General features: G+C 37.8%; 1 protein-coding gene across 1 annotated transcript in view; it reads left to right on the top strand.

The window, feature by feature from the left end:
* adam12b (ADAM metallopeptidase domain 12b) overlaps positions 1-19,863 on the top strand; it is a 130,263-nt gene that overhangs the window by 16,605 nt on the left and 93,795 nt on the right. The window contains exons 2-3 of the mRNA XM_055162631.1: positions 1,704-1,828; positions 6,372-6,445. Of these exons, the coding sequence (XP_055018606.1) occupies positions 1,727-1,828; positions 6,372-6,445 (176 nt within the window). The 5' untranslated portion in view covers positions 1,704-1,726. The remainder of the gene's footprint in view (positions 1-1,703; positions 1,829-6,371; positions 6,446-19,863) is intronic.

Raw genomic sequence — 19,863 nt, 5'->3', positions numbered from 1 at the left:
GTGAGGTGTCTAGTATTTAAAGTTTTTTAGTTTTTTTTCTGATATGTTATAAAATATAAGTTTCCTCATCAAAACATTCCTGGAGTTGTGTTTTGTTTCTTTTACATTTAACACACAAATGGTACATATTTAGCGAGTTCTTCAGTCAAACAGGAAACACTATGTTCCACCTTGTGATGTGAAGTGCTCCAGTGTGTTTTTAAACTCCATACACTTCACTAGGGGTGTGCAAAAATATTGAAATATCGATATCGTATTGTTCAATGTGATGATACAGTATCGATATCATGGGCTGCTGTATCGATATCTCACCAAGAGTATTTTTTGGTATATTTTACTAAATTATTTTGTTACAGCGCTGCAATTTTGTTGCTTGTTCAGAGGAAGGAAACTCTTTTATGCGACACATTTGACATTTTTCATTGTTTTTGTGATTAAAATGGGTGTGTTTCATATTCACTTTGCACAAAAAGACTTTTAGTTTCACAGCCATCATTTAGTCTTTTTTTTTTTATCGTATCGAATTGTTTTGAAATGTATCGTATTAAATCAAAAGCTCACTGTATCGAGATATTTATCGTATTGTGACCTATGTATTGAGGTATGTATCGTATTGCCAACTTCTTAATGATACCCAGCCCTAACCACTAAAATCATTTAGATAATTTCAGCCCTGAATTGCCTATCTCTACTGAACAAAAAGTAAAAGTAGCTGTTAACTTGAAAACTACCGCTTCATGACATCACAAGGTGGAACAGGGCATTTTGAGCTTTGTGGATGTAGAGAAAATGGGTTGTTTGAATGAAACAAAACACAGCTCCAGGTATGTTTTTGATGAGGTCACATGACTTTACATGGCTTAAAGCTCACAAAATTAAATTTTGCACAATGTAGGACCTTTTAATATTTACAATTCTGATTTATTCTGATATATTGTCAATTAAATGTATATTTTGTTTTGACTAGAATTGACATATCTTCACAATTCACTATTCAATTTTACATTACCGTTCCATTCAATTCACAATAACAAACATTCATTAGCTGATTTAAGCTAATTTTCAGATAAACTTTTCATAATTTCTGAATTGTTACATTTTGTCAACTCATTTTAAATTCTTAGCAACATTTCAGGTCCTCTTTTCCAATATGAAATTTGTTCTTGCCTGTGCTCCATAAATGTAAGATAATATATGTATAAGAAACCTCCCAGTGTGTATTCATAATTCAGCATTCTTATTAAAATAATTTCCCATCAGTTCATATTTAAAAGCTGTATGGTTAAGCAGATAACCATGTAAGCTGTCATGTGGTTTTCCCATCTACAATATGAAGTAAGCAAGCTCTATTTCTTTTTTTATATTCCTAGCAAAAGACTAACTTCTTTCAAACTGCGCTGAATATCTATTATTTATAACAAGTCTACCGCTGCAGTCTTATTGCGAAGGGCCTCTGGGACACCGCACATCTCCTGCTTTTACCGTCCTTACACAGCCTTTAAATATGCCATCTCGATTATTGAGTCCCTATGAGGCAAAATAAAACATGATTAACTTGTTTGAATTATTTAAAGTGAAAGCTAACAAAATGGAATTCTTGACCTATTTGTCTAGACACATGTTTTCAAAATCTTGTAGGTGTAGCAGAGGTATCAGAACCTGCTCCACAGTTTTTCAATGAACTGTTTTTGATGTTTTTACAGAAAGCAGTTTGGATGAGAAGAGGATGCCATTGCAGAACTTGACCAAACCTCAACGCTATGAGACCACCGTACCTCTTCTTCTGAAAGGAAAGGAGCGGAGACCTCTGAGCCAGCTTAACAACAGGGTAAATAAATATTTACTGAAGCACACACAGTTAAGAGTGTAATGCAAAATTATGGAGATAGAAAACAGATTCGCACATCAGTAAAATCACTGATAACATGATGTAAGTGCTTCAATACTTGTGTTTAGCATTTCAGTTCAGCTTATGCTAACGTCATTTCATTTGAATGGGTTCCATGTACAGCAGCACTCCAGCTAGTTACGTCACTAAAACTATTGTGGTCACCACTTGAGGTACGAATGGATAATAACATAACATATTTATACTTTACCTGAGGAGACTTCTGTGTTTTCAAAGACAAGCATTTCATTTAAAGCTGAGACTATTGTTCATTTTTCTTGACATATGAAGTAAAGTTATAAAAAATAGTATAATAATACAATATAGAATAGTATAATATATACAAACTAAAAGACAAAAAAAACTATCTTTACTTTAATTCTTTAAAATATTTTACTTTCTGCTAACTTTATAAACACAGAACCGGTGCAGTACTCTGATATGTAAAGTGCTTATGCTGCTAATTCCCCATATAATGATAAATGGATACCTGCAATCGTTAGTCAACCGCAACTAGCTGTAGTGTGATGAAGGCTCATAGTATACTGGGGATAGAAATACAGGTGGCCATATATTCCTTTCCACAAAAACATAATTGAAAGTTTGTCACTTTTTAAATAAACTTTTTTTTTATTATTATTTTTTTTTTACAGAATGCTATAGGCTTTCTGTAGTGCATGAAAATACTCACAAAAACATGCATTTTTGTTCAATAGGCCTACTTAAAACCTAAATTAGTTTGACCAAACTCTATCGGCAAAGGAGAAATTTAAATTTGTCAACTGAACAAAAGTTTGATTTTGTCTAACCTTGTTTCTCTTCTCTGAAATTAACACTAATTTGAGTGTAGTTAGCTCCTCCCTACAGGCAGATATAAGGCAATGTCCATCAGCATTCTGACCAGAAGTGAAGAAGTAGCTTGGATGAGCTGTGAAACGTATTCGACCAAAATAAACTTTTGTCTAGTTGCAAATTTAAATTTCTCTTTTGCCATAGATTCTACCTGAACGACTGAGGAATTTTACCCCCACCAAACTCTATCTAACATTTTATTGTGTTGTCAGGTGGTCTTTGGTCTGTGCCCTTCACTTCTTCTCAGTTTTACGACAGATTGTGCAGTATCCCCTCCCCTGTGTAGTCCAACCAATACAAACAATAACCTTGTATCCATAAACTTTTTGGCACCAGCACCAAACTTACCCATGACTCAGCGTACCAGCCCACTTCCAAGAGCCCTGCCCACTGCACATGTGAGCTTTCTGCTTGATGTAACCACAGCGTACACTTCCCTGCCTGGTTCCACTACAGAAGAAATCCCCTTTTCTTTTACACACTCCCTGTAGTGGCTTCTATGGCGTTCACCGCTTTGTATGTAACCGCCTTTGTTTATTGAATACAAGTTAGGCCCGTGGGCGCTACATGCTGTGAACAATTTGTGAACCTCGTCAGCTTTTCATCAGTCACAGCAAACCTACAGCAGTAAGAAACAGCCCAGTGACAGTGTACCATTTTTGGCATTGAACAAAAGAAGTATTTCTAATGGAATATAAAAAAAAATTTGATATTTGAGGAACGGCAACAGCACACCCAAAAATGATGGGTGGGTAACATAATATTAATATGAAAACACCAGCAACATGAATCTGTTCTTTCAACACTATTTTACTAGTACATCTTCACTACAATATTGTTACATTTTTGAATTCATCATTTCAAAACAAGCGCTACAGAAAATGCTTAACAGTACCTTGATAATTTTATTTTTTTTGCTTGGCACATCCAGTACAATATCTCATTGTATAATCCTTACAGAGGTCAGATTTTTCAGAGACTCACTTGACTCATTGGTCATCCATCATTTTGAATAAAATTATTTCTCTCACCTCAGACGAGGTTTTTCAGATTTTAGTACTTCTCTCATTGATTCTACAGAAATCTGTTAGGTTTCTCAGTCCTCTGTGATTTTTTCTCCTTTCTTTTTTCCTTGCAAGCAGTCATATTTGATGGACTACCGTGTGTGTCCTTGATTGTCTAAGCCAACTGTCAATCACGCCCATCAGAACTCTGGGAGATTAGTGGCCAAACTCACATCTTTGAGAAGTGTTGTCAAAGTGTGTAATTTGAATTCTAGGTAACTATTTTTGCAGTGGGTTATCAAAAGAAGAGCAACATAACACAACTGCAGAAAAAATGTGTGAACTTGGACATCTTCCTCCACTGTAGCATCAAGTTTTCCTTTAGCGGGAAGTGCACTGATGTATGAGAACTCCCAAAGCAATCAACCATTTTTCCTGGTGTGGAGAACTCACCATCTGTAAGTTTAGTTTTTTCCCACTATTCTGTTTTTGTGATAAAAAAACAAGGTCAGTGATGTTAATTACAGCCACCTCACTCTGCCAACTACAGAAATGTGTCACAATTGTATGCTTAGCAGAAATCTATCTTATTTAGTCATGCTGTGTACATCAGATACAAGACTTAAATGTACTATATTACACAAAATGGATTCTTCAGAGCTTTAAGCCATGTTAGAATGTTGTTACCGCATCAAAAACATGCAGTTGTGTTTTGTTTCACACATGTTTGAGTAATCCTGCATTGTCAGGCTCTCTACATCTCCAAAGCTCAAAATGCTCTGTTCCAGTATTTTTCAATTTAACAGCCTTTTACCTATTGTTTAGTTTAGGTCTGAAATCATCTACATGAGTCTAGTGGTGTATGGATTTTAAAACCACAGTGGAGCACTTCTTGTATTACCACATGACATCACAAGTTGGAACAGTCTGAGAATTCAGTCTAAGTATGCATCTGTGTGGTTATATGTAAAACATGTGTGAATGAAACAAAACACAGCTCTGGGTATGTATGGATCAGAAAATTGTGCAATATGGGCCCTTTAACTGGCTGGTAATGCTGACTTTTTTCTTGTCGGTTGGCCAGATTTGACATAAGGCTATCTGAAAAGTGGCCTCCCTAAATTAAATTGACTGCGGGAGCACTTTTGATTGGCTTATCGGGCAGGGCACTGTGCAGTAAGGGTTAAAGTGGGCTGGATAACAGATTTCTCCAAATAGAAGTTTATCTAGCAGTTGTAAAGTGCGTCCAAGTTATTACTTCCACACTGTGACCTCCGATAGGGTCCATTCAATAAAGTCCGGTCTGGCCTGCAGACCAGAGGTGTCACAGAGGAGGGATGGTGCACCGCTGCTGAATATAAATCATTACAACATAAATCTATTTCAGTGAGCGTGGCTGACATTTTGTTCTTTCTATTACTTTTAGCCAGACAAGATAGAAGAAGTCCAATCCTTATTTCTCATATACTGTATAAAGTGGGGTTTTCTGAATGCGCTGATGGGCCAAGGGCAAAGGAATCAAATCAAGCCAATCTCTCTCCATCCATGCTCTTGCTGAACCGATAGCACGATGTATAGAAAACACACAAATAGATCATTTGACTTTTAATAACAAGAAAATCCACTGAGATTGCAAATGTACTTTAATTATAGATTAACATTAATTTTAGATAGCACTTTTTGTCACTTTTTATATATTTTATAACTGCATTTTGGTGGACAGTTAACCAGGTATAATTTGTTTGCCTGTGATCTAGATAACACACTTACAATACCTTATGGACACAGAGAGTCTGAATCTCCTAGAGTTTAGAAAGGCGTGATTGACAGGTGAATTAGCCAATCAGGTCAGTTCGCGTCAAAATTAATATGACTTCATGGGAGAAAAAAAAAAGAAAAGATGACACCTGGGACTGAAAAACATTTCTGCATCTTAATTTTGTTTAAAATGAAATGTGACCATTGAGCTTCTCTGTTTCACATGCGTTCATGAAATAATCAACAGTAATCACAGCTATGTTTGAGCCTTTCTCAAGTTTTGACCGAGAGAGTGGTGACCAGACTGATCCCTCTGTATAAAAGATACTCATTTCAGACTTGCCAACCAAACTATTTGTAGCACATGCCTTCACTATTTTCTTTGCATCTGTCTGTGTGTATTTTCACTGTAATGTTTTAATCAGCCAAACAAAATCCAGACATTTCACATTTCATTTGATTCAAAATTGTTTTCCTTTTGAATTTTGAGGTTGCATTTACAGTTTTGATATTGAAAAGCAAACTGGATATACAACATTTTCCACAGACTGAACCAACTTTCAATTCTGTAAGATTAATGCTGTTTGGAATGATGAGATACAAAAATTTTTTCAGCTCAAAAATATTTCCAAAACACCATTTCAAAACCCATTCAGAGCTGTAGCCAGACCAACCCTGTGAAGACCGGGCAGCAGTAGGAAGCGGCCTTTCTATGCCTCTTCCGTGCACACTATTGTACCTTACCACATCCTGCTCTGTTTGTCTGAAGGTGAAACTTCACACAAACGCTGCCCCATAGTCCGGAGTTCTCAGAACCGCTCCTAGATCAAAAATCTCATGCCTCTTTTTTTCATTTCTGTGTGTTTCAGGGCTATCCTTCATCGCTGCAGCTGTTGGTGGAGGTGGAAGGGGAACAGCTGATTCTGTCGCTGGTTAAGAATGAGTGAGTCTTCCTGCTTTATGAATCACTGCACACAACTCATAGATCAAGCAGATTACACTGACTAAAATTAATATCTTGACTTGCAGATGGCTTTGTTTGTGGTTGAAATATAGAGCTTGAGATCAAATTCTGAAATGTTACAAACTTTGCAGTCCAAATCTCCATTGTAATACTTAAAGAGCTGTGGAACAACCCAAATAAGATGCTAGGTTACTACTGATAAATACATCATACTAGTCTCAAAATACTGTTGAGTGAACCCAGGTTTAGTAATTCAGCACCTTAAAATCTGTATTGGTTTTCACATTAGGCTAACTTATGACAAAATCTCCATCTCTATTTGACAAAAATTGAATAACTATAAAATAAACCACAAAAGTACAAAAATATGACTTTATATTTTTTGCAGTATCTTATACTTGACAATGGGGCAACAGTAGCTCAGTTGGTAGAGGGCTTGTCCTCTGCAGGTTATGGGTTCGAATCCTGCTCTCGATACACATCATTGGTGAAGCGGTTAGAACCACTTACTCACAGGTTGGCAGTGCGATTCCAGCTCCCACAGATGAATACTTTTGATCTGTGGGCAAGACACTTAACCCACCTTCCCCCCAGTGTTTGTGTACACTAGTGTATGACTAGTGTATGAATGTGAATGTGAAATTAAATCACCATTTCATTTTGTATACCTGTCAAAACTGCAAATTTAATATGTTGCAGATCTGTTGCCCACCTCTACCAACTATTAATATGTGTATTGATAATCATACCACATAAACAAATGGACCTGTGTTCTTAAATTATGCTTGAGTTGAGAGCATAGCAGAAGCTGTATGTGTCTAGACTGTGATGAAGTGCTTTTGTTATTGGGCTCTTTGTAGTGAAGGAGACATGAAAGCTGTTAAAAAAAAAAAGAGGTTGAAAGATACAGCGGAAGGACATGGTTATCCGTGTGGTAGTGTTGTGTTCTCTGCTCTCATCACTCCCCCTCTAGCTTGCACGCTGAACTGTGAAACGAGGCCCAGAGATCACGGGGAGTTTATAAATATGCAGATAGATAGGACTGGAGAGGGAGGAGGAAGTAGTTTAACTTGTATGACATTTGGAGATATACAATTGTGTGAGAGGAGAGTTGCAATGAAGTCCTGAGTCTGTCTCATTTGACCTTTAGCAAGAGTATTCATAGACTGTATTAAAAACGGACATTGGGTTAGGTGTGGAACCATGGATAAATCTGTCTTTATCTGCTGCAATAATAATGCCAAGAAAAATATGGAGGGGTTTCATTCACCCATAGACTCTTGAATCCACAAGAAATACTGAAATATATAATTGAAAATAATTGCTCAGAGATTCTCCTTATGGACATGCACAATTAAACCAAATTAGACAGACCACTGTGCAATTACCCTTTTATCTGCTAAGTGACTAAGAATGGACTTAATTTATATTAGTGAAATGCACACACAGCGTTTTTATCACCATTTAAAGGTCAGGAGGTGCAAGGCTGCAAGTGTAATTACAATCAAACTGAAACAGAAATTTGAACATGGCAAAGGCTGAAATTACAGTATAGTATAATTGCGTTGATGAGACTGTCTTGATGGGATTCTATTACCGTATTTTCCGGGTGATTAGGCGCTCCGGGTTATAAGACGCACTGTCGTTTTCCCAAACTTTTTTCACATATAAACCGCACTGGACTATAAGGCGCGTTAAATGAAACACAACAGTTAGGTAAATCAGTCAAACTTTATTTAACGCGTTTACTCGTTACGTTAACTCTCAACTTTGTTCATTTGTAACACGTAAAAAACAAAAATCTGTCTGAGACCGATAAATTGTCAGCGTATTTACAATAACTCATAATTGTTCGGTTATAACTAAAAATAACACATTAGGGCGTTTTAACACGCTAGTTCGATTATTTGGTCCGCACCAGGCAATAAAATTGTTATTATGTAGCAAATACACTCCAGTGTGGTCCACTTTCACACCGACAAACGAACCAAAACTGGTTCGATTGACGTGTCTCTGTTTCCCGGGAAAACAGCGATACTCCAGTTACCAACACCGATGTTCCCTGTTAATACCACGGGCCGTCCTCATCTCAAATTATCACCATGAACTTATTAAACAGCAACATGTAGAACTTTGTACAAACTCACCGCATCAGCCCAGAGTTCGGGTAACAGCAGCAGCCAACAGCGCTCACAGTAGCGCGCAGCTCCTCAGGACGGCGCTGGGGTCTGGTCCTTGGTCTTCTGTCGTCCTACAAGCGCGTTGGTCAGATGGTCCGGAGGCTCCATCCTCCATGTGCTGGTTCCAAACGGTGGCGAGCAAGACCAGTGCTTGATGGACTGAGTCCGAGCGGGTACGTTCCGTCGTCTGCGCGCTGTTTCCGTGCGGGAAAAGCAAGAATGCGCTGTGGACTACAGGTCCGGACGGGCTGCTCTGGTCCTCCGCGCTCAAGAACCGTGGCTCAGCTCCTCTGAGCCCGGCCTGAACCGGAGCTGCCCCCGCTGGTTCAGGACTATGGTTTGGATCTAGTCCGACTGTATTTCTCACACTAGGCTAAAAGCAGGGACTTTTTGAAGTTGTGTCAATTGAATAGGCTATTGACATAAAATTATTTGGTTAATTAAAGCCTAAAATAACAAATGCTGGTTGGTACATGATCACGGGGAACACCGGGACCTCTCTGTGTGTGCAGGTCCTGAACAGACGTACACACCCCCAATTTTGACTCACTCTGGAGCCACATGTTCGCACACTGGTTCTTGCTCTGATCTTCGTGTTTTACATTCTCTGTATTGGCCATTGTTGGTAAAATAATTCGAAAATGAATCGCGGCTGCGTCTGGACAACAATCTGTTACTGCGCTGGAGTCGCAGATCAATAGGGACGGAGATATGTGGAAAAAGCCATCCGGTCTCTTAAGGTAAACTTCTCGCAGCCAGTCACTCATCTTTTCCTCGTCCACAGGAAAAATGAGAAATCACAGTACGTATAACTCCGCGATGCTCCTGACTACGGTAGCCGTAATGCTGCAAGTGGTGCGGCTTTGTCGTTTACTGAGGTTGTACTGGAACACTCGCGTAAATTCATATAAAAGGCGCTCCGGATTATAAGGCACGCGGTCGTTTTTGGAGGCTTAAGACCGCGCCTAATCACCCGGAAAATACGGTATGTATTCATTGCTAATGTCCCTGATAGGTTTGTTAAGCAATGAAAATCGAAGACTAATCGATACAAAAACTGGTACTGAAACTAGCTACTCATTTGAGCAGGATTCAATACTAAAAAAGTCACGTTCTCAGGACAGAAATGAACCTTCGAAGAACAGCTTTGGAATGATCTTGAACTGTATCAGAACAAGTATAAGACCACACAAACTAGTATAAGCCCACGGACAACTATGGAACGTACCTGGACGACTGAGAGATTACTATAACGCCTGGTAAATGAAAGTACTGTGATTTAAGTAGATCTGTTACAATAATTACTCAATCAGTTACTTATCGTTCAATACATGACAGATGAAAGAATCATTTTGAGGGGTCAGTATTTATCATGGGACTTTTTTTGTGTATTACAATTGAGCTGTTGAAGGTTGAAATGAGACGTTGGATGACTCAAGACACAAACTTATTACTTCAAGATGCATTGTATAACATTTCTGGTGGAGGGTTTGTCATATGCTTTTCTTCATAGAGATGTTATTGCTTTGTCTGGAATGTTTCACAGTATGGCATTAATCTTTACAGAGGCATCCCCGCTCACAGTCAGAATACCTGTTTTTGTAGATATTTATGAGCTATAAAACCACCTGTAATTGAATAAATGTAAAGTAGACCTGTTTAATGTCACACTGTGGAACATTCCAGGCAGAGCAATGACATATCCATAAAAACAGGCAGTTGACGGACCCCCAACTGAAAAGCTACACAGTGCACCTTTAAGTGTTGGTTTATTTATTCAAGCTCATATTTTTTGACAATATCATACATTTAGAAATTTTTTAGAGGATCATTTTGCTTTGTGGTTTGATTTCAATATTATTGTTTATCGTCTGTTTACTACCAGCAATATATCACACTTTACATTTTGTTACATTTTGAAGTGTTTGAGTGTTTTAATCATCTTTGTGGTAAAATATTTATGCTGCAGCCCATATCCAATTGCAAATATCAACAACTTTGTAATTTCCCAAATGTGCTCTCCCCCATATGATCCAAGTAAACCCTGCTGCGTGTTCATGAAAAAATAGGTTTTGTGTCTAGTTTTTATGAAGTTATTACTATAATTATTGGCATGTCAGTTCAGAATTATTGTCAGAATAATCAGTCTTAAAGAACAAGCCAGATACCAGAGTCACTATAATCTAGGTGTGTATCACATTTAGTTAAACCACCTTTCTTTTATGAAGCTTATGGAATCAGCCAAGGTCACTGAAAACATTGTCATGATTTATGTATAAAATGAGGTGGTGTTCAGTGATGCAAATGAACCATTAAAAGTAAAAGCATTTTTTTAAACATATTATTTTTTTCCATTTCCACTTTAATAATTAATAAAAATCAAGTGACTGCAACTGTGGCTGGCATGTGAATAAATTTTTTACATAATAAACATGAATAACTACCACAGACATTTAAGTTTTTTAATAAAAATTTGTTTTATTTTTTCATAATGCAAAGGGTGAAGGATAATGTTTGGAGGTGCTTTAGCGCTGGTAATACCTGGGCGCCCTCCTCTGCTCCTCCACTACATCCACTCCTTTTGGGGGGGTGGATGACTCTGCTCTTTCACCTTCACAGTGAAACTTAAGGAAACACAGCTTCTCTCATGCTGAGAAGAGTTCAGAAAACAGCTTTTGCACCTTCCTGGACAGCTTCTCATTGTCTTTGTGTGTTGCATCTTCATCAACTCCAATACCAGTCGTTCAAGAGTCTCTGCAGGCCTCTGGATCTGACCTGTCTGTGTTTCTCATCTCAGCCATTTTATTGTCCTGTGCTTTAAAATGTTCCTTCATCTTTTCAAGGACTTTACTGGTGCTGGATAGCTCTTGTTTGAGCTGGACACTTTCTCTCACCAAACTGTTATACAGATATCGGATCTCCTCGTCTGCGTTAATGTGGGTTTACAGCTCTTTGTCTTTCGTCTGGACAGAAGCTTTGAGTTTTTGCATCTCCAAATCATCTGTCTTATTCCTGACCTTTTTGGAGATTGCATGTTCTTGCTTCAGTTGCACATTTTCCTGTACTTTCAAGTTGTACAGGTACCGGACCTCCTTATGTGCATTAATCTGGTCTGGCCACTGCTTGTCTTTCTTTTGGAGAGAATCATTGAGTTTTTTTCAACTCTGAGTCTTTTTCTTGGTTGATTCTCTCCTGAGACCTAAGCTTGAGGTCCAAAGAATTGCTTATTTGTTTTCTTATCTACATTCGTCTGTGTTGAAAATATGTGTGCTTCATGTATCTACAGTATGTGTAAATATTGCTAATACATTTTACTAAGCTTTTCTATTTATTTTTGTTTGTAATTTGTCAGTTGCTCATGATATCATTAAATTAACTACATTTTAGTGGCTGACATTGCATTTTCACATCAATGGTGAAGAATGCCAAAGGGTTGTATGTATGGGTTTAGTATTTACATATTTTCACATGTACATATATTTAGTATTTAGGGGGAAGTTACCCTCTATACTCAATACGGGACACTTTCTTCAGTCTTGGGATACTTACTATTTAATTTCACACACAGCACAGGTAGACACTGCCTGGTTCCCTCCAGTTGAGAGAATGCAGCTCCACTACCCAGGCCCAGTGACTGATGGCATTGCTGATTCAGGTCTTGTTCCAGACAGTGTTTCTTATTTGGTGGGAGTGGAGATGTAATATTTTATACTGCTGCTTTGGGATACAGCTATTGACAATGGCGTGATGGATCTGACCCACTACGAGATGGAGTGCCAGTACCAGTAACACTAGAACAAACATGCATCGATTTGGTGTAGGATGTGGCTTCTATGGTTGGAGTTGCAAGTTAGTTATATCTAGGGCTGAGAATCACAGGGTTCCTTACGATCCAATACAATACAAGGCTCACAATACAATATTATCACAAATATGGCAATACATGTGATAATGCATGATACTCTGTATTGTACTGTGTATTGCATAAACTATTTTCCTTCAACTAAATAAGCAACAAAGTAGTAGTTCAGTTGCAAAAGAAAATTGCTAAAAGATGCAAAAAACTCTCTAAATCTCTATATCAATACAGCAGCCTGTAATAAAGATACTGTATCACCAAATTTAGTATATCAATATATCGATATATTTCCACATCTTGGTTATATCTCTACCTTCTTGCTTATGTAGAAATGTGGAGTATGAATGACTGATTAGCACCCATACTTTTTTCAGTGGCAATTATGGCTATAAATTGTGACTTGTCTTTGTCCTTTTAAAAAGCACTATAAAAGTTATTAAAGATTATTTCTTAATATGAAGAATATTTTCGGTAATATATGCTGAAGTTACTGTATATTCTTTTTTATAGTGGAAGAAAGTGGCAGTGGTAAGGTACTATTATAGCCACAGACGTCCTGGGGCGACCTTAATGGAAACAAGGCTGCCAATCTTTGCCATCAGCCCCTCCGACCTCCACCCACTCACACACCGCATTCATACTATCCAAGGTGGATGCCTAAGGACACCACAATAGTTTTCATTAGAACTACTGCATGCCCCACTGTGGCACCTGGTATTCCCAGCGATTTCCCATTCAAGCACTAACCAGGCCCAGTCCTGCTTAGCTTTTGAAATCAGACGAGATTTGTTCATTGATTGCATTGCAACTGGTGGATTCTCACAAGTGTATACCAGATGGGGGGTAAGTGTTTTGAACTTTAGAGAGGGGTTTATTACAGCTCTAGATCCAGATCTTATTTTTGATTTTTTGAAGAAATAAAATAGCTTACCGTAATACAGACCCTTTAAAAATCCACTTCCATTGATTAACCTCTCTCCCTTGTCAAGTTTCTACTGTTGACCTGAGATGACCGTGAGCTGTGGTCCATCCGTCTGTACAGTCTGAAACCTGGTCACACACTGCCAGCTCCATCCGCTCTGTCCTCTGTCAGCACAGATGTGTCCTCTGATACAGCCCCAGACCCACTAAACAGGTGCTCCGTGACCCCCAGTGTGGACCGCCTTTGTTTGGTGCACGACCCATTCATCACAAGGATGGGGAAGTGCGTAAGAAGGAAATTTATTAGGAGACTTAAATCAAATGCCAATTCTAAGCTGCAATAAATCCCCAAGACCTTATTTAATTCAATAATATGACAGACGTTCTTATCCCATTGGGAGCACAGAATCTGGTACTTCAGAAGCACATAGTTAATAGCTTATTTTACTTTTTAGTACAAACACAAAGAATCTTCTGCTTACACAGTTAGTAGCAAAGGGTTTTAAAAAAAGTATTCATCTGGATTTGATGTGAACACATTTCACCTATCATGCAACTGGCTTTCTCAATTCTTCCTCTTGAGGCAAAACATCTTAAAATCATAACATGGTCCAGATACCTTGTTTGCACTCTCCTGTGAGACTGAGGGATTTCCATGTATTGCACAATGACATAACTCCTAATGATCGACTTCAGCTTTTTAATGTTTGAAAATTATTTTTTACATTTGGATGACTGTTAAGTCTAAGCAAAAAATAGCATCTTAGCATTTCCAGGTCTGGATAAAATCAAGGTTGTCCACATAAATGCTATGTCTAGTATAGGGCTGCACAATATTGCAATCAAATCAAATGTATTAGTTTTATATTTTTTTACCTTTAGAGTTTGTCTTTTTAAACATGTATTGCAAATCTATTTGCATTAGCAATTTTTCCCCCCTAAAATTGTGCAGCCCTAGTCTAGTCCTGAGCATTGACTGTATAAAGAAGTGGACGTCACCCATAGTGTTTGGCTCCAGTCAATTAAAGCTCATTGAGACTAGCAGTTACAGGAGCAAATTTGGAGGAATAGGGATTTATTTGAGGAATAGGGATTTATTTATTGACAAAATAGCAAAATGAAAACACTAGGATCAGGTAAAGCGGGTTAATATGGAGTTTATGGAGCTGGAAGCACACCCATGATCACACAGGTTAGCTGCAGTATGTCCATTTATACGGTCTATGGTACTGACATAACATTTTCCTAGAGATTGTGAAAAGAAATTAAGTTCAATACATTAACTGATTGTGTTCCCAAATAGATTTTTGTAGAAGAGCATACCTTTTTATTTGATGAAGTTATTCAATTTGTCTAGACAGACTAAATGGAACCGGTAACAGACTTCTTCCACTCATTGCTGTCAACTCTTCACACAAATGGCATTAATCCACCTCTTTATTCTATTTAATGGCCAATTGTCGACAAAATGTTAGTGCAGTTGATGCTTTGTTTTGGCAGCTATACATTCACTATAGTTCCTGATTGCACTGAGACTTTCTGCTTCTCTTGGCACCACTTCAGAGCCCACCTGTTCCAAAGCCTGTGCGAAATGATTGCACTCTTCACTGGGATAAACAAGCCACCAGATCTAATTAATAAACTGTTGCTAGCACCTTGGCTGTGTCCCACTAAAAATTAGGCCTTAAGTGTACAGGCATAGAATGGAGGAGAAGAGTAAGTGGACCTTCGGTAGTCGTTATGAAGAAAGTAGCCTTGAATGTTTTCTTACATTTACTTCCAATACGCCATGGCAGCGTGGTGAAAAAGTTGTAAGCCAAGAAGTGTACAACCCTTTTTTCCATCTTTTTAATTCTTTTCTCAAGGCAGCATCTCAAGCTCCACATATTTCAGCCTCAAGATGATCAGAAACCAGGAGCTCCTTTGAAATGAGTCTTTTTTCACTCAAAGAAAATTCAATGAATAAAAAAATGTATTGCTGTAAAAAAATCGTAATCATAGTCATATTTTGATTATCTGGAAGACAGAGACCATAAAACATATGAAAAGAAAATTTTATAGCACAGGCAGTGGCATTTTTAGATCAACATCCCTATATGAAACTAGAGATTTTTTTTTTCCATGATACCAATGCTGATACCAATGTAGTTGGTTTAGAATCCAGAAAAACTGATGACTTGTAAGCTCTGCCGATATTTTTGGCCCGATGACTAGGACAAATTTTTTATATTTTCAGTATGTCTCTAAGTGGAACCTTTTGATTCTTCATCAGATCCTCATATCAAGCTATTTCAAGGAACTCATACTCATGAAGTGGAACCCTGTGTGGATTAAAATTAAATTAAAAGGACAATATTACTAATATTATTACTGGCGTCTGGGTCCAGGGCATTTATTGCATTTCAAGCTCTCTTATTATTACATAGTCTGTTTGTTATTTTGACACTCTTTCCGGACACAGTTTTCTATGCATATTTGCTTATTGGGAGATGTCATATCTTAACGAAAACCCCCCATACCATAATTTAAGCTATATGTTACCTTAAAATAATGTCTACTACCACAATATAATAAAAAAACACTAAGTTCAATGTTAAATTAGTAGTACTTTCTTTTATATTACCATGTGTTCTCATATCTGTGTAATCCCTCAGTCGTCCAGGCATGTTCCATAGTGGTCTTTGGGCGTATACTAGTCAGTGTGGTCTTATACTTGTTCTGATACAGCTCAAGATCAAGATAAAGCTATTCAGGAAATGTTCATTTCTGTCCTGTGAATGTGCCATCTTTAGTATCAAAACCTGTTCAAATTAGTATGTACTTTCAATACCAGTTTCAGTATGTATTAGTACCTGTCTTCCAATACTTTTGACAACTTCAGTGGCTTCACAACCTTAACACCAACTGCAGCTGAAAAATCTTGACCAGAGATTTGTGTGTGTAAACATCTGCACAGGCTAGCAAGTTTGATCCAGTTTATTTCTTACAACTGTTTCAAGATGTTTTCCATTCGTCATTTGAGTTCCCCTATCCTCTCTCCTATAGAGCTCAGGGACTGCCATGTCACGTACAATATTTGTAGCAGTGCTGTGAGCTGTGCAGTGCCTCAGACCTACGCCAGCACCTCCCGCTCTGATGTATAGCACTGATCAATGGCTCTGCTGCAGGTTCACATGATTAATGACTGCTCTATGGGACATTCCACATTAGTCTTAATTAAAGACTTCAATGGGATTGTCTGGGGGAGCGAATGAGAGCCCAGAAAATTTGAGATGTCTACTTTGGCCCAGTTTGGGATGTGGAGAGGAGTTTGGAATTATTATTTCCTGAACCTAGACTTAGATTTAGACAAACTTTATTGATACACAAGGGAAATTATTTGGACACAGTAGCTCACACGTCACAATATTTTATAATAACAAAAATATAAATGGTAATAATAAATAAATGACAGATTGGGTGAAACAGATATTTAAGCACAAATGGTATAATCAAACAACAGTAACCTTCCAAATCACAGTAGAAATGAGCAACCCATCTTCATTGAGCAACCCACCTATGAAACCATATGAAACTATATTCAAGGCTATCTCATTTTTAAAAATGCATGACCAACAACATGTCATTGAACTGCCTAGTCAATTAGACGAAACCTGGTCAAACAGCCTGAATTGTTGGCAACAATAACACATTTAAACAAACACTCATAGTCTTGGCTATGGCTAGAGGCCTATCCCATATTGTTGTTCAAAAAGTTTAACATGTCCACATGTACCGGGTGATGACGGGTGGGCAGTCTATTGACAATTAATCCAGCTCACTTCAATGGCACTGGTGTCGCAGGCATACTCAAGTAAGCACTTGTTAACTTTGCCAGGCGGGGGTATTTCTGGAACTTTTACTAATTCTCTGCATTGCTAATGTTGTGTGGTAAGTTTTCTTCTTCTGTTATTTTGGTGCAGCCTCTACAGTACTAGACTAGGCAGTCTACCATGCCTATAGGGAGTTTTACAGTCTCTTCGCAGCAGCTTTTGCGTTACATGAAATACTGGTTAGGAAACATTCTTATTTGAAATTACTGTTCAATATTCCAATGTATAACGATTGACAGGACATAGGGTCATTTATGACATAAGGGTGAGTTGTTGTACAGTTGTATGGAGTATGGTATAACAGTTGTAGGTTTGTGTTTTTTATAATTTTTTCTGTGTTGCATACCATTGCATACCATGTATAATTTTAAAAAGATATCCAGAATTAACATGTAAAAATATGATGTATTTGGAGGCCTGTCGTGATAATAAATTATGAAGCTTGATATATTGCTCCAGAGAGATATTTCGATAAACAATAATATTGGAACTACTTTATCCAAGTGACTTAATAACAATAATGCAAGGTAATCTATAAGACCGTCTCAAAAGGCCTGAACTGAAACAAATAAATACCAGAATGAACCAATAATTAGCCACAGAAGGCACTTATTCAACCTTTCACAGCTCAGCTCTTATTGTATTACAACAGAAATACCCCAAATCCCCCCATTTTTGTAAAGACATTGAACACACAATAAATATTTAGCCACAAAATATAATGTTTCAGCTTTCATATATAGAAAAATAAGTCAATACAGTAATTATCATGACAGGCATACGTATTTGAAGATTGTTATGGATAATATTTGCAGTTTTTTTAACCTTTGTATAACTGTTTCATCTATTTCCAAGTCCCCACCAAACATTCTTGGATTATATTATGAAATCAGTAGACAGCATTTTTATGACTTTTTGGTTCTTATATGTAAATAAAAACTAATATGCATTCACTAAAACAATGGTAGTGTTCAAAGTAGCATTATAAAAGTAAGTTGTGTAACTATCTCTTTGATATGTGTGGTTAATTACTTGCTAATCTAGTGCATCTCATTGTAACAGCAGCCATGGTTGAAAAAATCTCAAGTGTCCTTCAGTATTTATTTATCAATTTTTTTTTGTAATGAAAGTCCCAGTGCACAAACAGCTGTTGACACTGTTATTCATCCCAGTCTCATTCAGCTAATCTGTAGGAATAAATCTGTACCATCACCTCCAACACAAACTATGGCTAATTAGCCGCTCAGATTAGCTCTCAGCTGTAGACCATGTGCTTCCCAATGAGAACATTTCCTTTCATTCTTCTGTGACAGGAAAGAAAAGGAGGAAAGAGCCTTTTGAAACGCACGGCCACATCCAAACAGAATCATTATGTTTTGGACAAAATCCCCATAGCAACATCCTTCATTTGGTTTCTGTGGGAAAGATGGACTCAATTTCAATAACACAACTGACAATGGACACAGGATCCTTACAATACAGGATGGCACAAGCACAAAGGGGGTATAATACTGTTATGGTGGGATGTCTCATTTTGGGAATGTTTGAAAAGGATATCCATGCTAACAGGTTCAGACCTAAGGCAGGACAGCTGTGATTGCTGGTTGGTTCTAGATGACCTACTGTTTTTTTTTTTTTTTGGTTTGTCTGGCCTTTTAACAAAATGATTGCAGAATAACTTATAGGTTTGTTTGTTTTTTAAAAGCCCTGCACCTGTTTTTCCAGTGTATTTGCCAAGTACATATTATGTAAGCAGCTCTTGAGGTCAGACATGTCTGCTATGTGCTGTCTGCATCTAATTATAAAGTGTTAGCATGCTAGTTGTTGTTGCTGTGATGACACTTCTAATTCAGTTGTAAAATTAGTGCATATTTTGATAACTTTTTTCTTATGTTTGTCCTTGGTAAGCTAAAACTGGAATATGTCCTTTAGATAGTTATTAGTTTTTTTGCTTGCTCTTGTAATCAATATTTCAGCACTTCACAACCAATTCCAAATATGAGTGCAAAGATGCAGTATACACGCATGAGATGCACTGCCGGTTTCCCCTTTCCTGTGCTGGTTTGCGAGGGCTGATGTGCTTCTGCTGATGTTGCCGTGCTCTCTCTCATCGACATATCTCAGGGTTTCTCTGTGTGCCTCACCTTTACCTCGTCCCCTCTCTTGTCTCAGCGCCCACGCCTCTCCCCACACACGTCCTCGTGCTCGCTCAGTCCTGTTGTTCTGTCACTGCACAGCCCCAGACCTCGTCAGTGTCAAACCTCTGAGGAGCATTGAACCACAGCTCGGATTTGTGCCAACACATGTACCTGAGCCAAGGTGCCCAGTCTCATGCCAAGGTGTTTTGTTCAGCGAGCCACAATCTATTCACCTATTATTACAAGGTTAAATACAAGGCAGCAACAAACTAAAGGATTAGCTCCTCTCAGCTTCACAGTCTTTTGTTATACCTATTTGCATAGGTTTTAAAAATAGAGCAGGGCAATATGCTTTGGATGGCTCTTCCTTTTTTAATCCAGTCAGTTAATTGCTTTGCTAAGCTGTGTTGAGTAAACATTTATATTG

This window comes from Boleophthalmus pectinirostris, unplaced genomic scaffold (genome assembly GCF_026225935.1).
Source record: "Boleophthalmus pectinirostris isolate CB_2022bp ecotype Guang Dong unplaced genomic scaffold, ASM2622593v1 HiC_scaffold_5, whole genome shotgun sequence".
In the NCBI taxonomy this organism is placed as follows: domain Eukaryota; kingdom Metazoa; phylum Chordata; class Actinopteri; order Gobiiformes; family Gobiidae; genus Boleophthalmus; species Boleophthalmus pectinirostris.
This window is presented reverse-complemented; position numbering and strand designations above follow the sequence as displayed.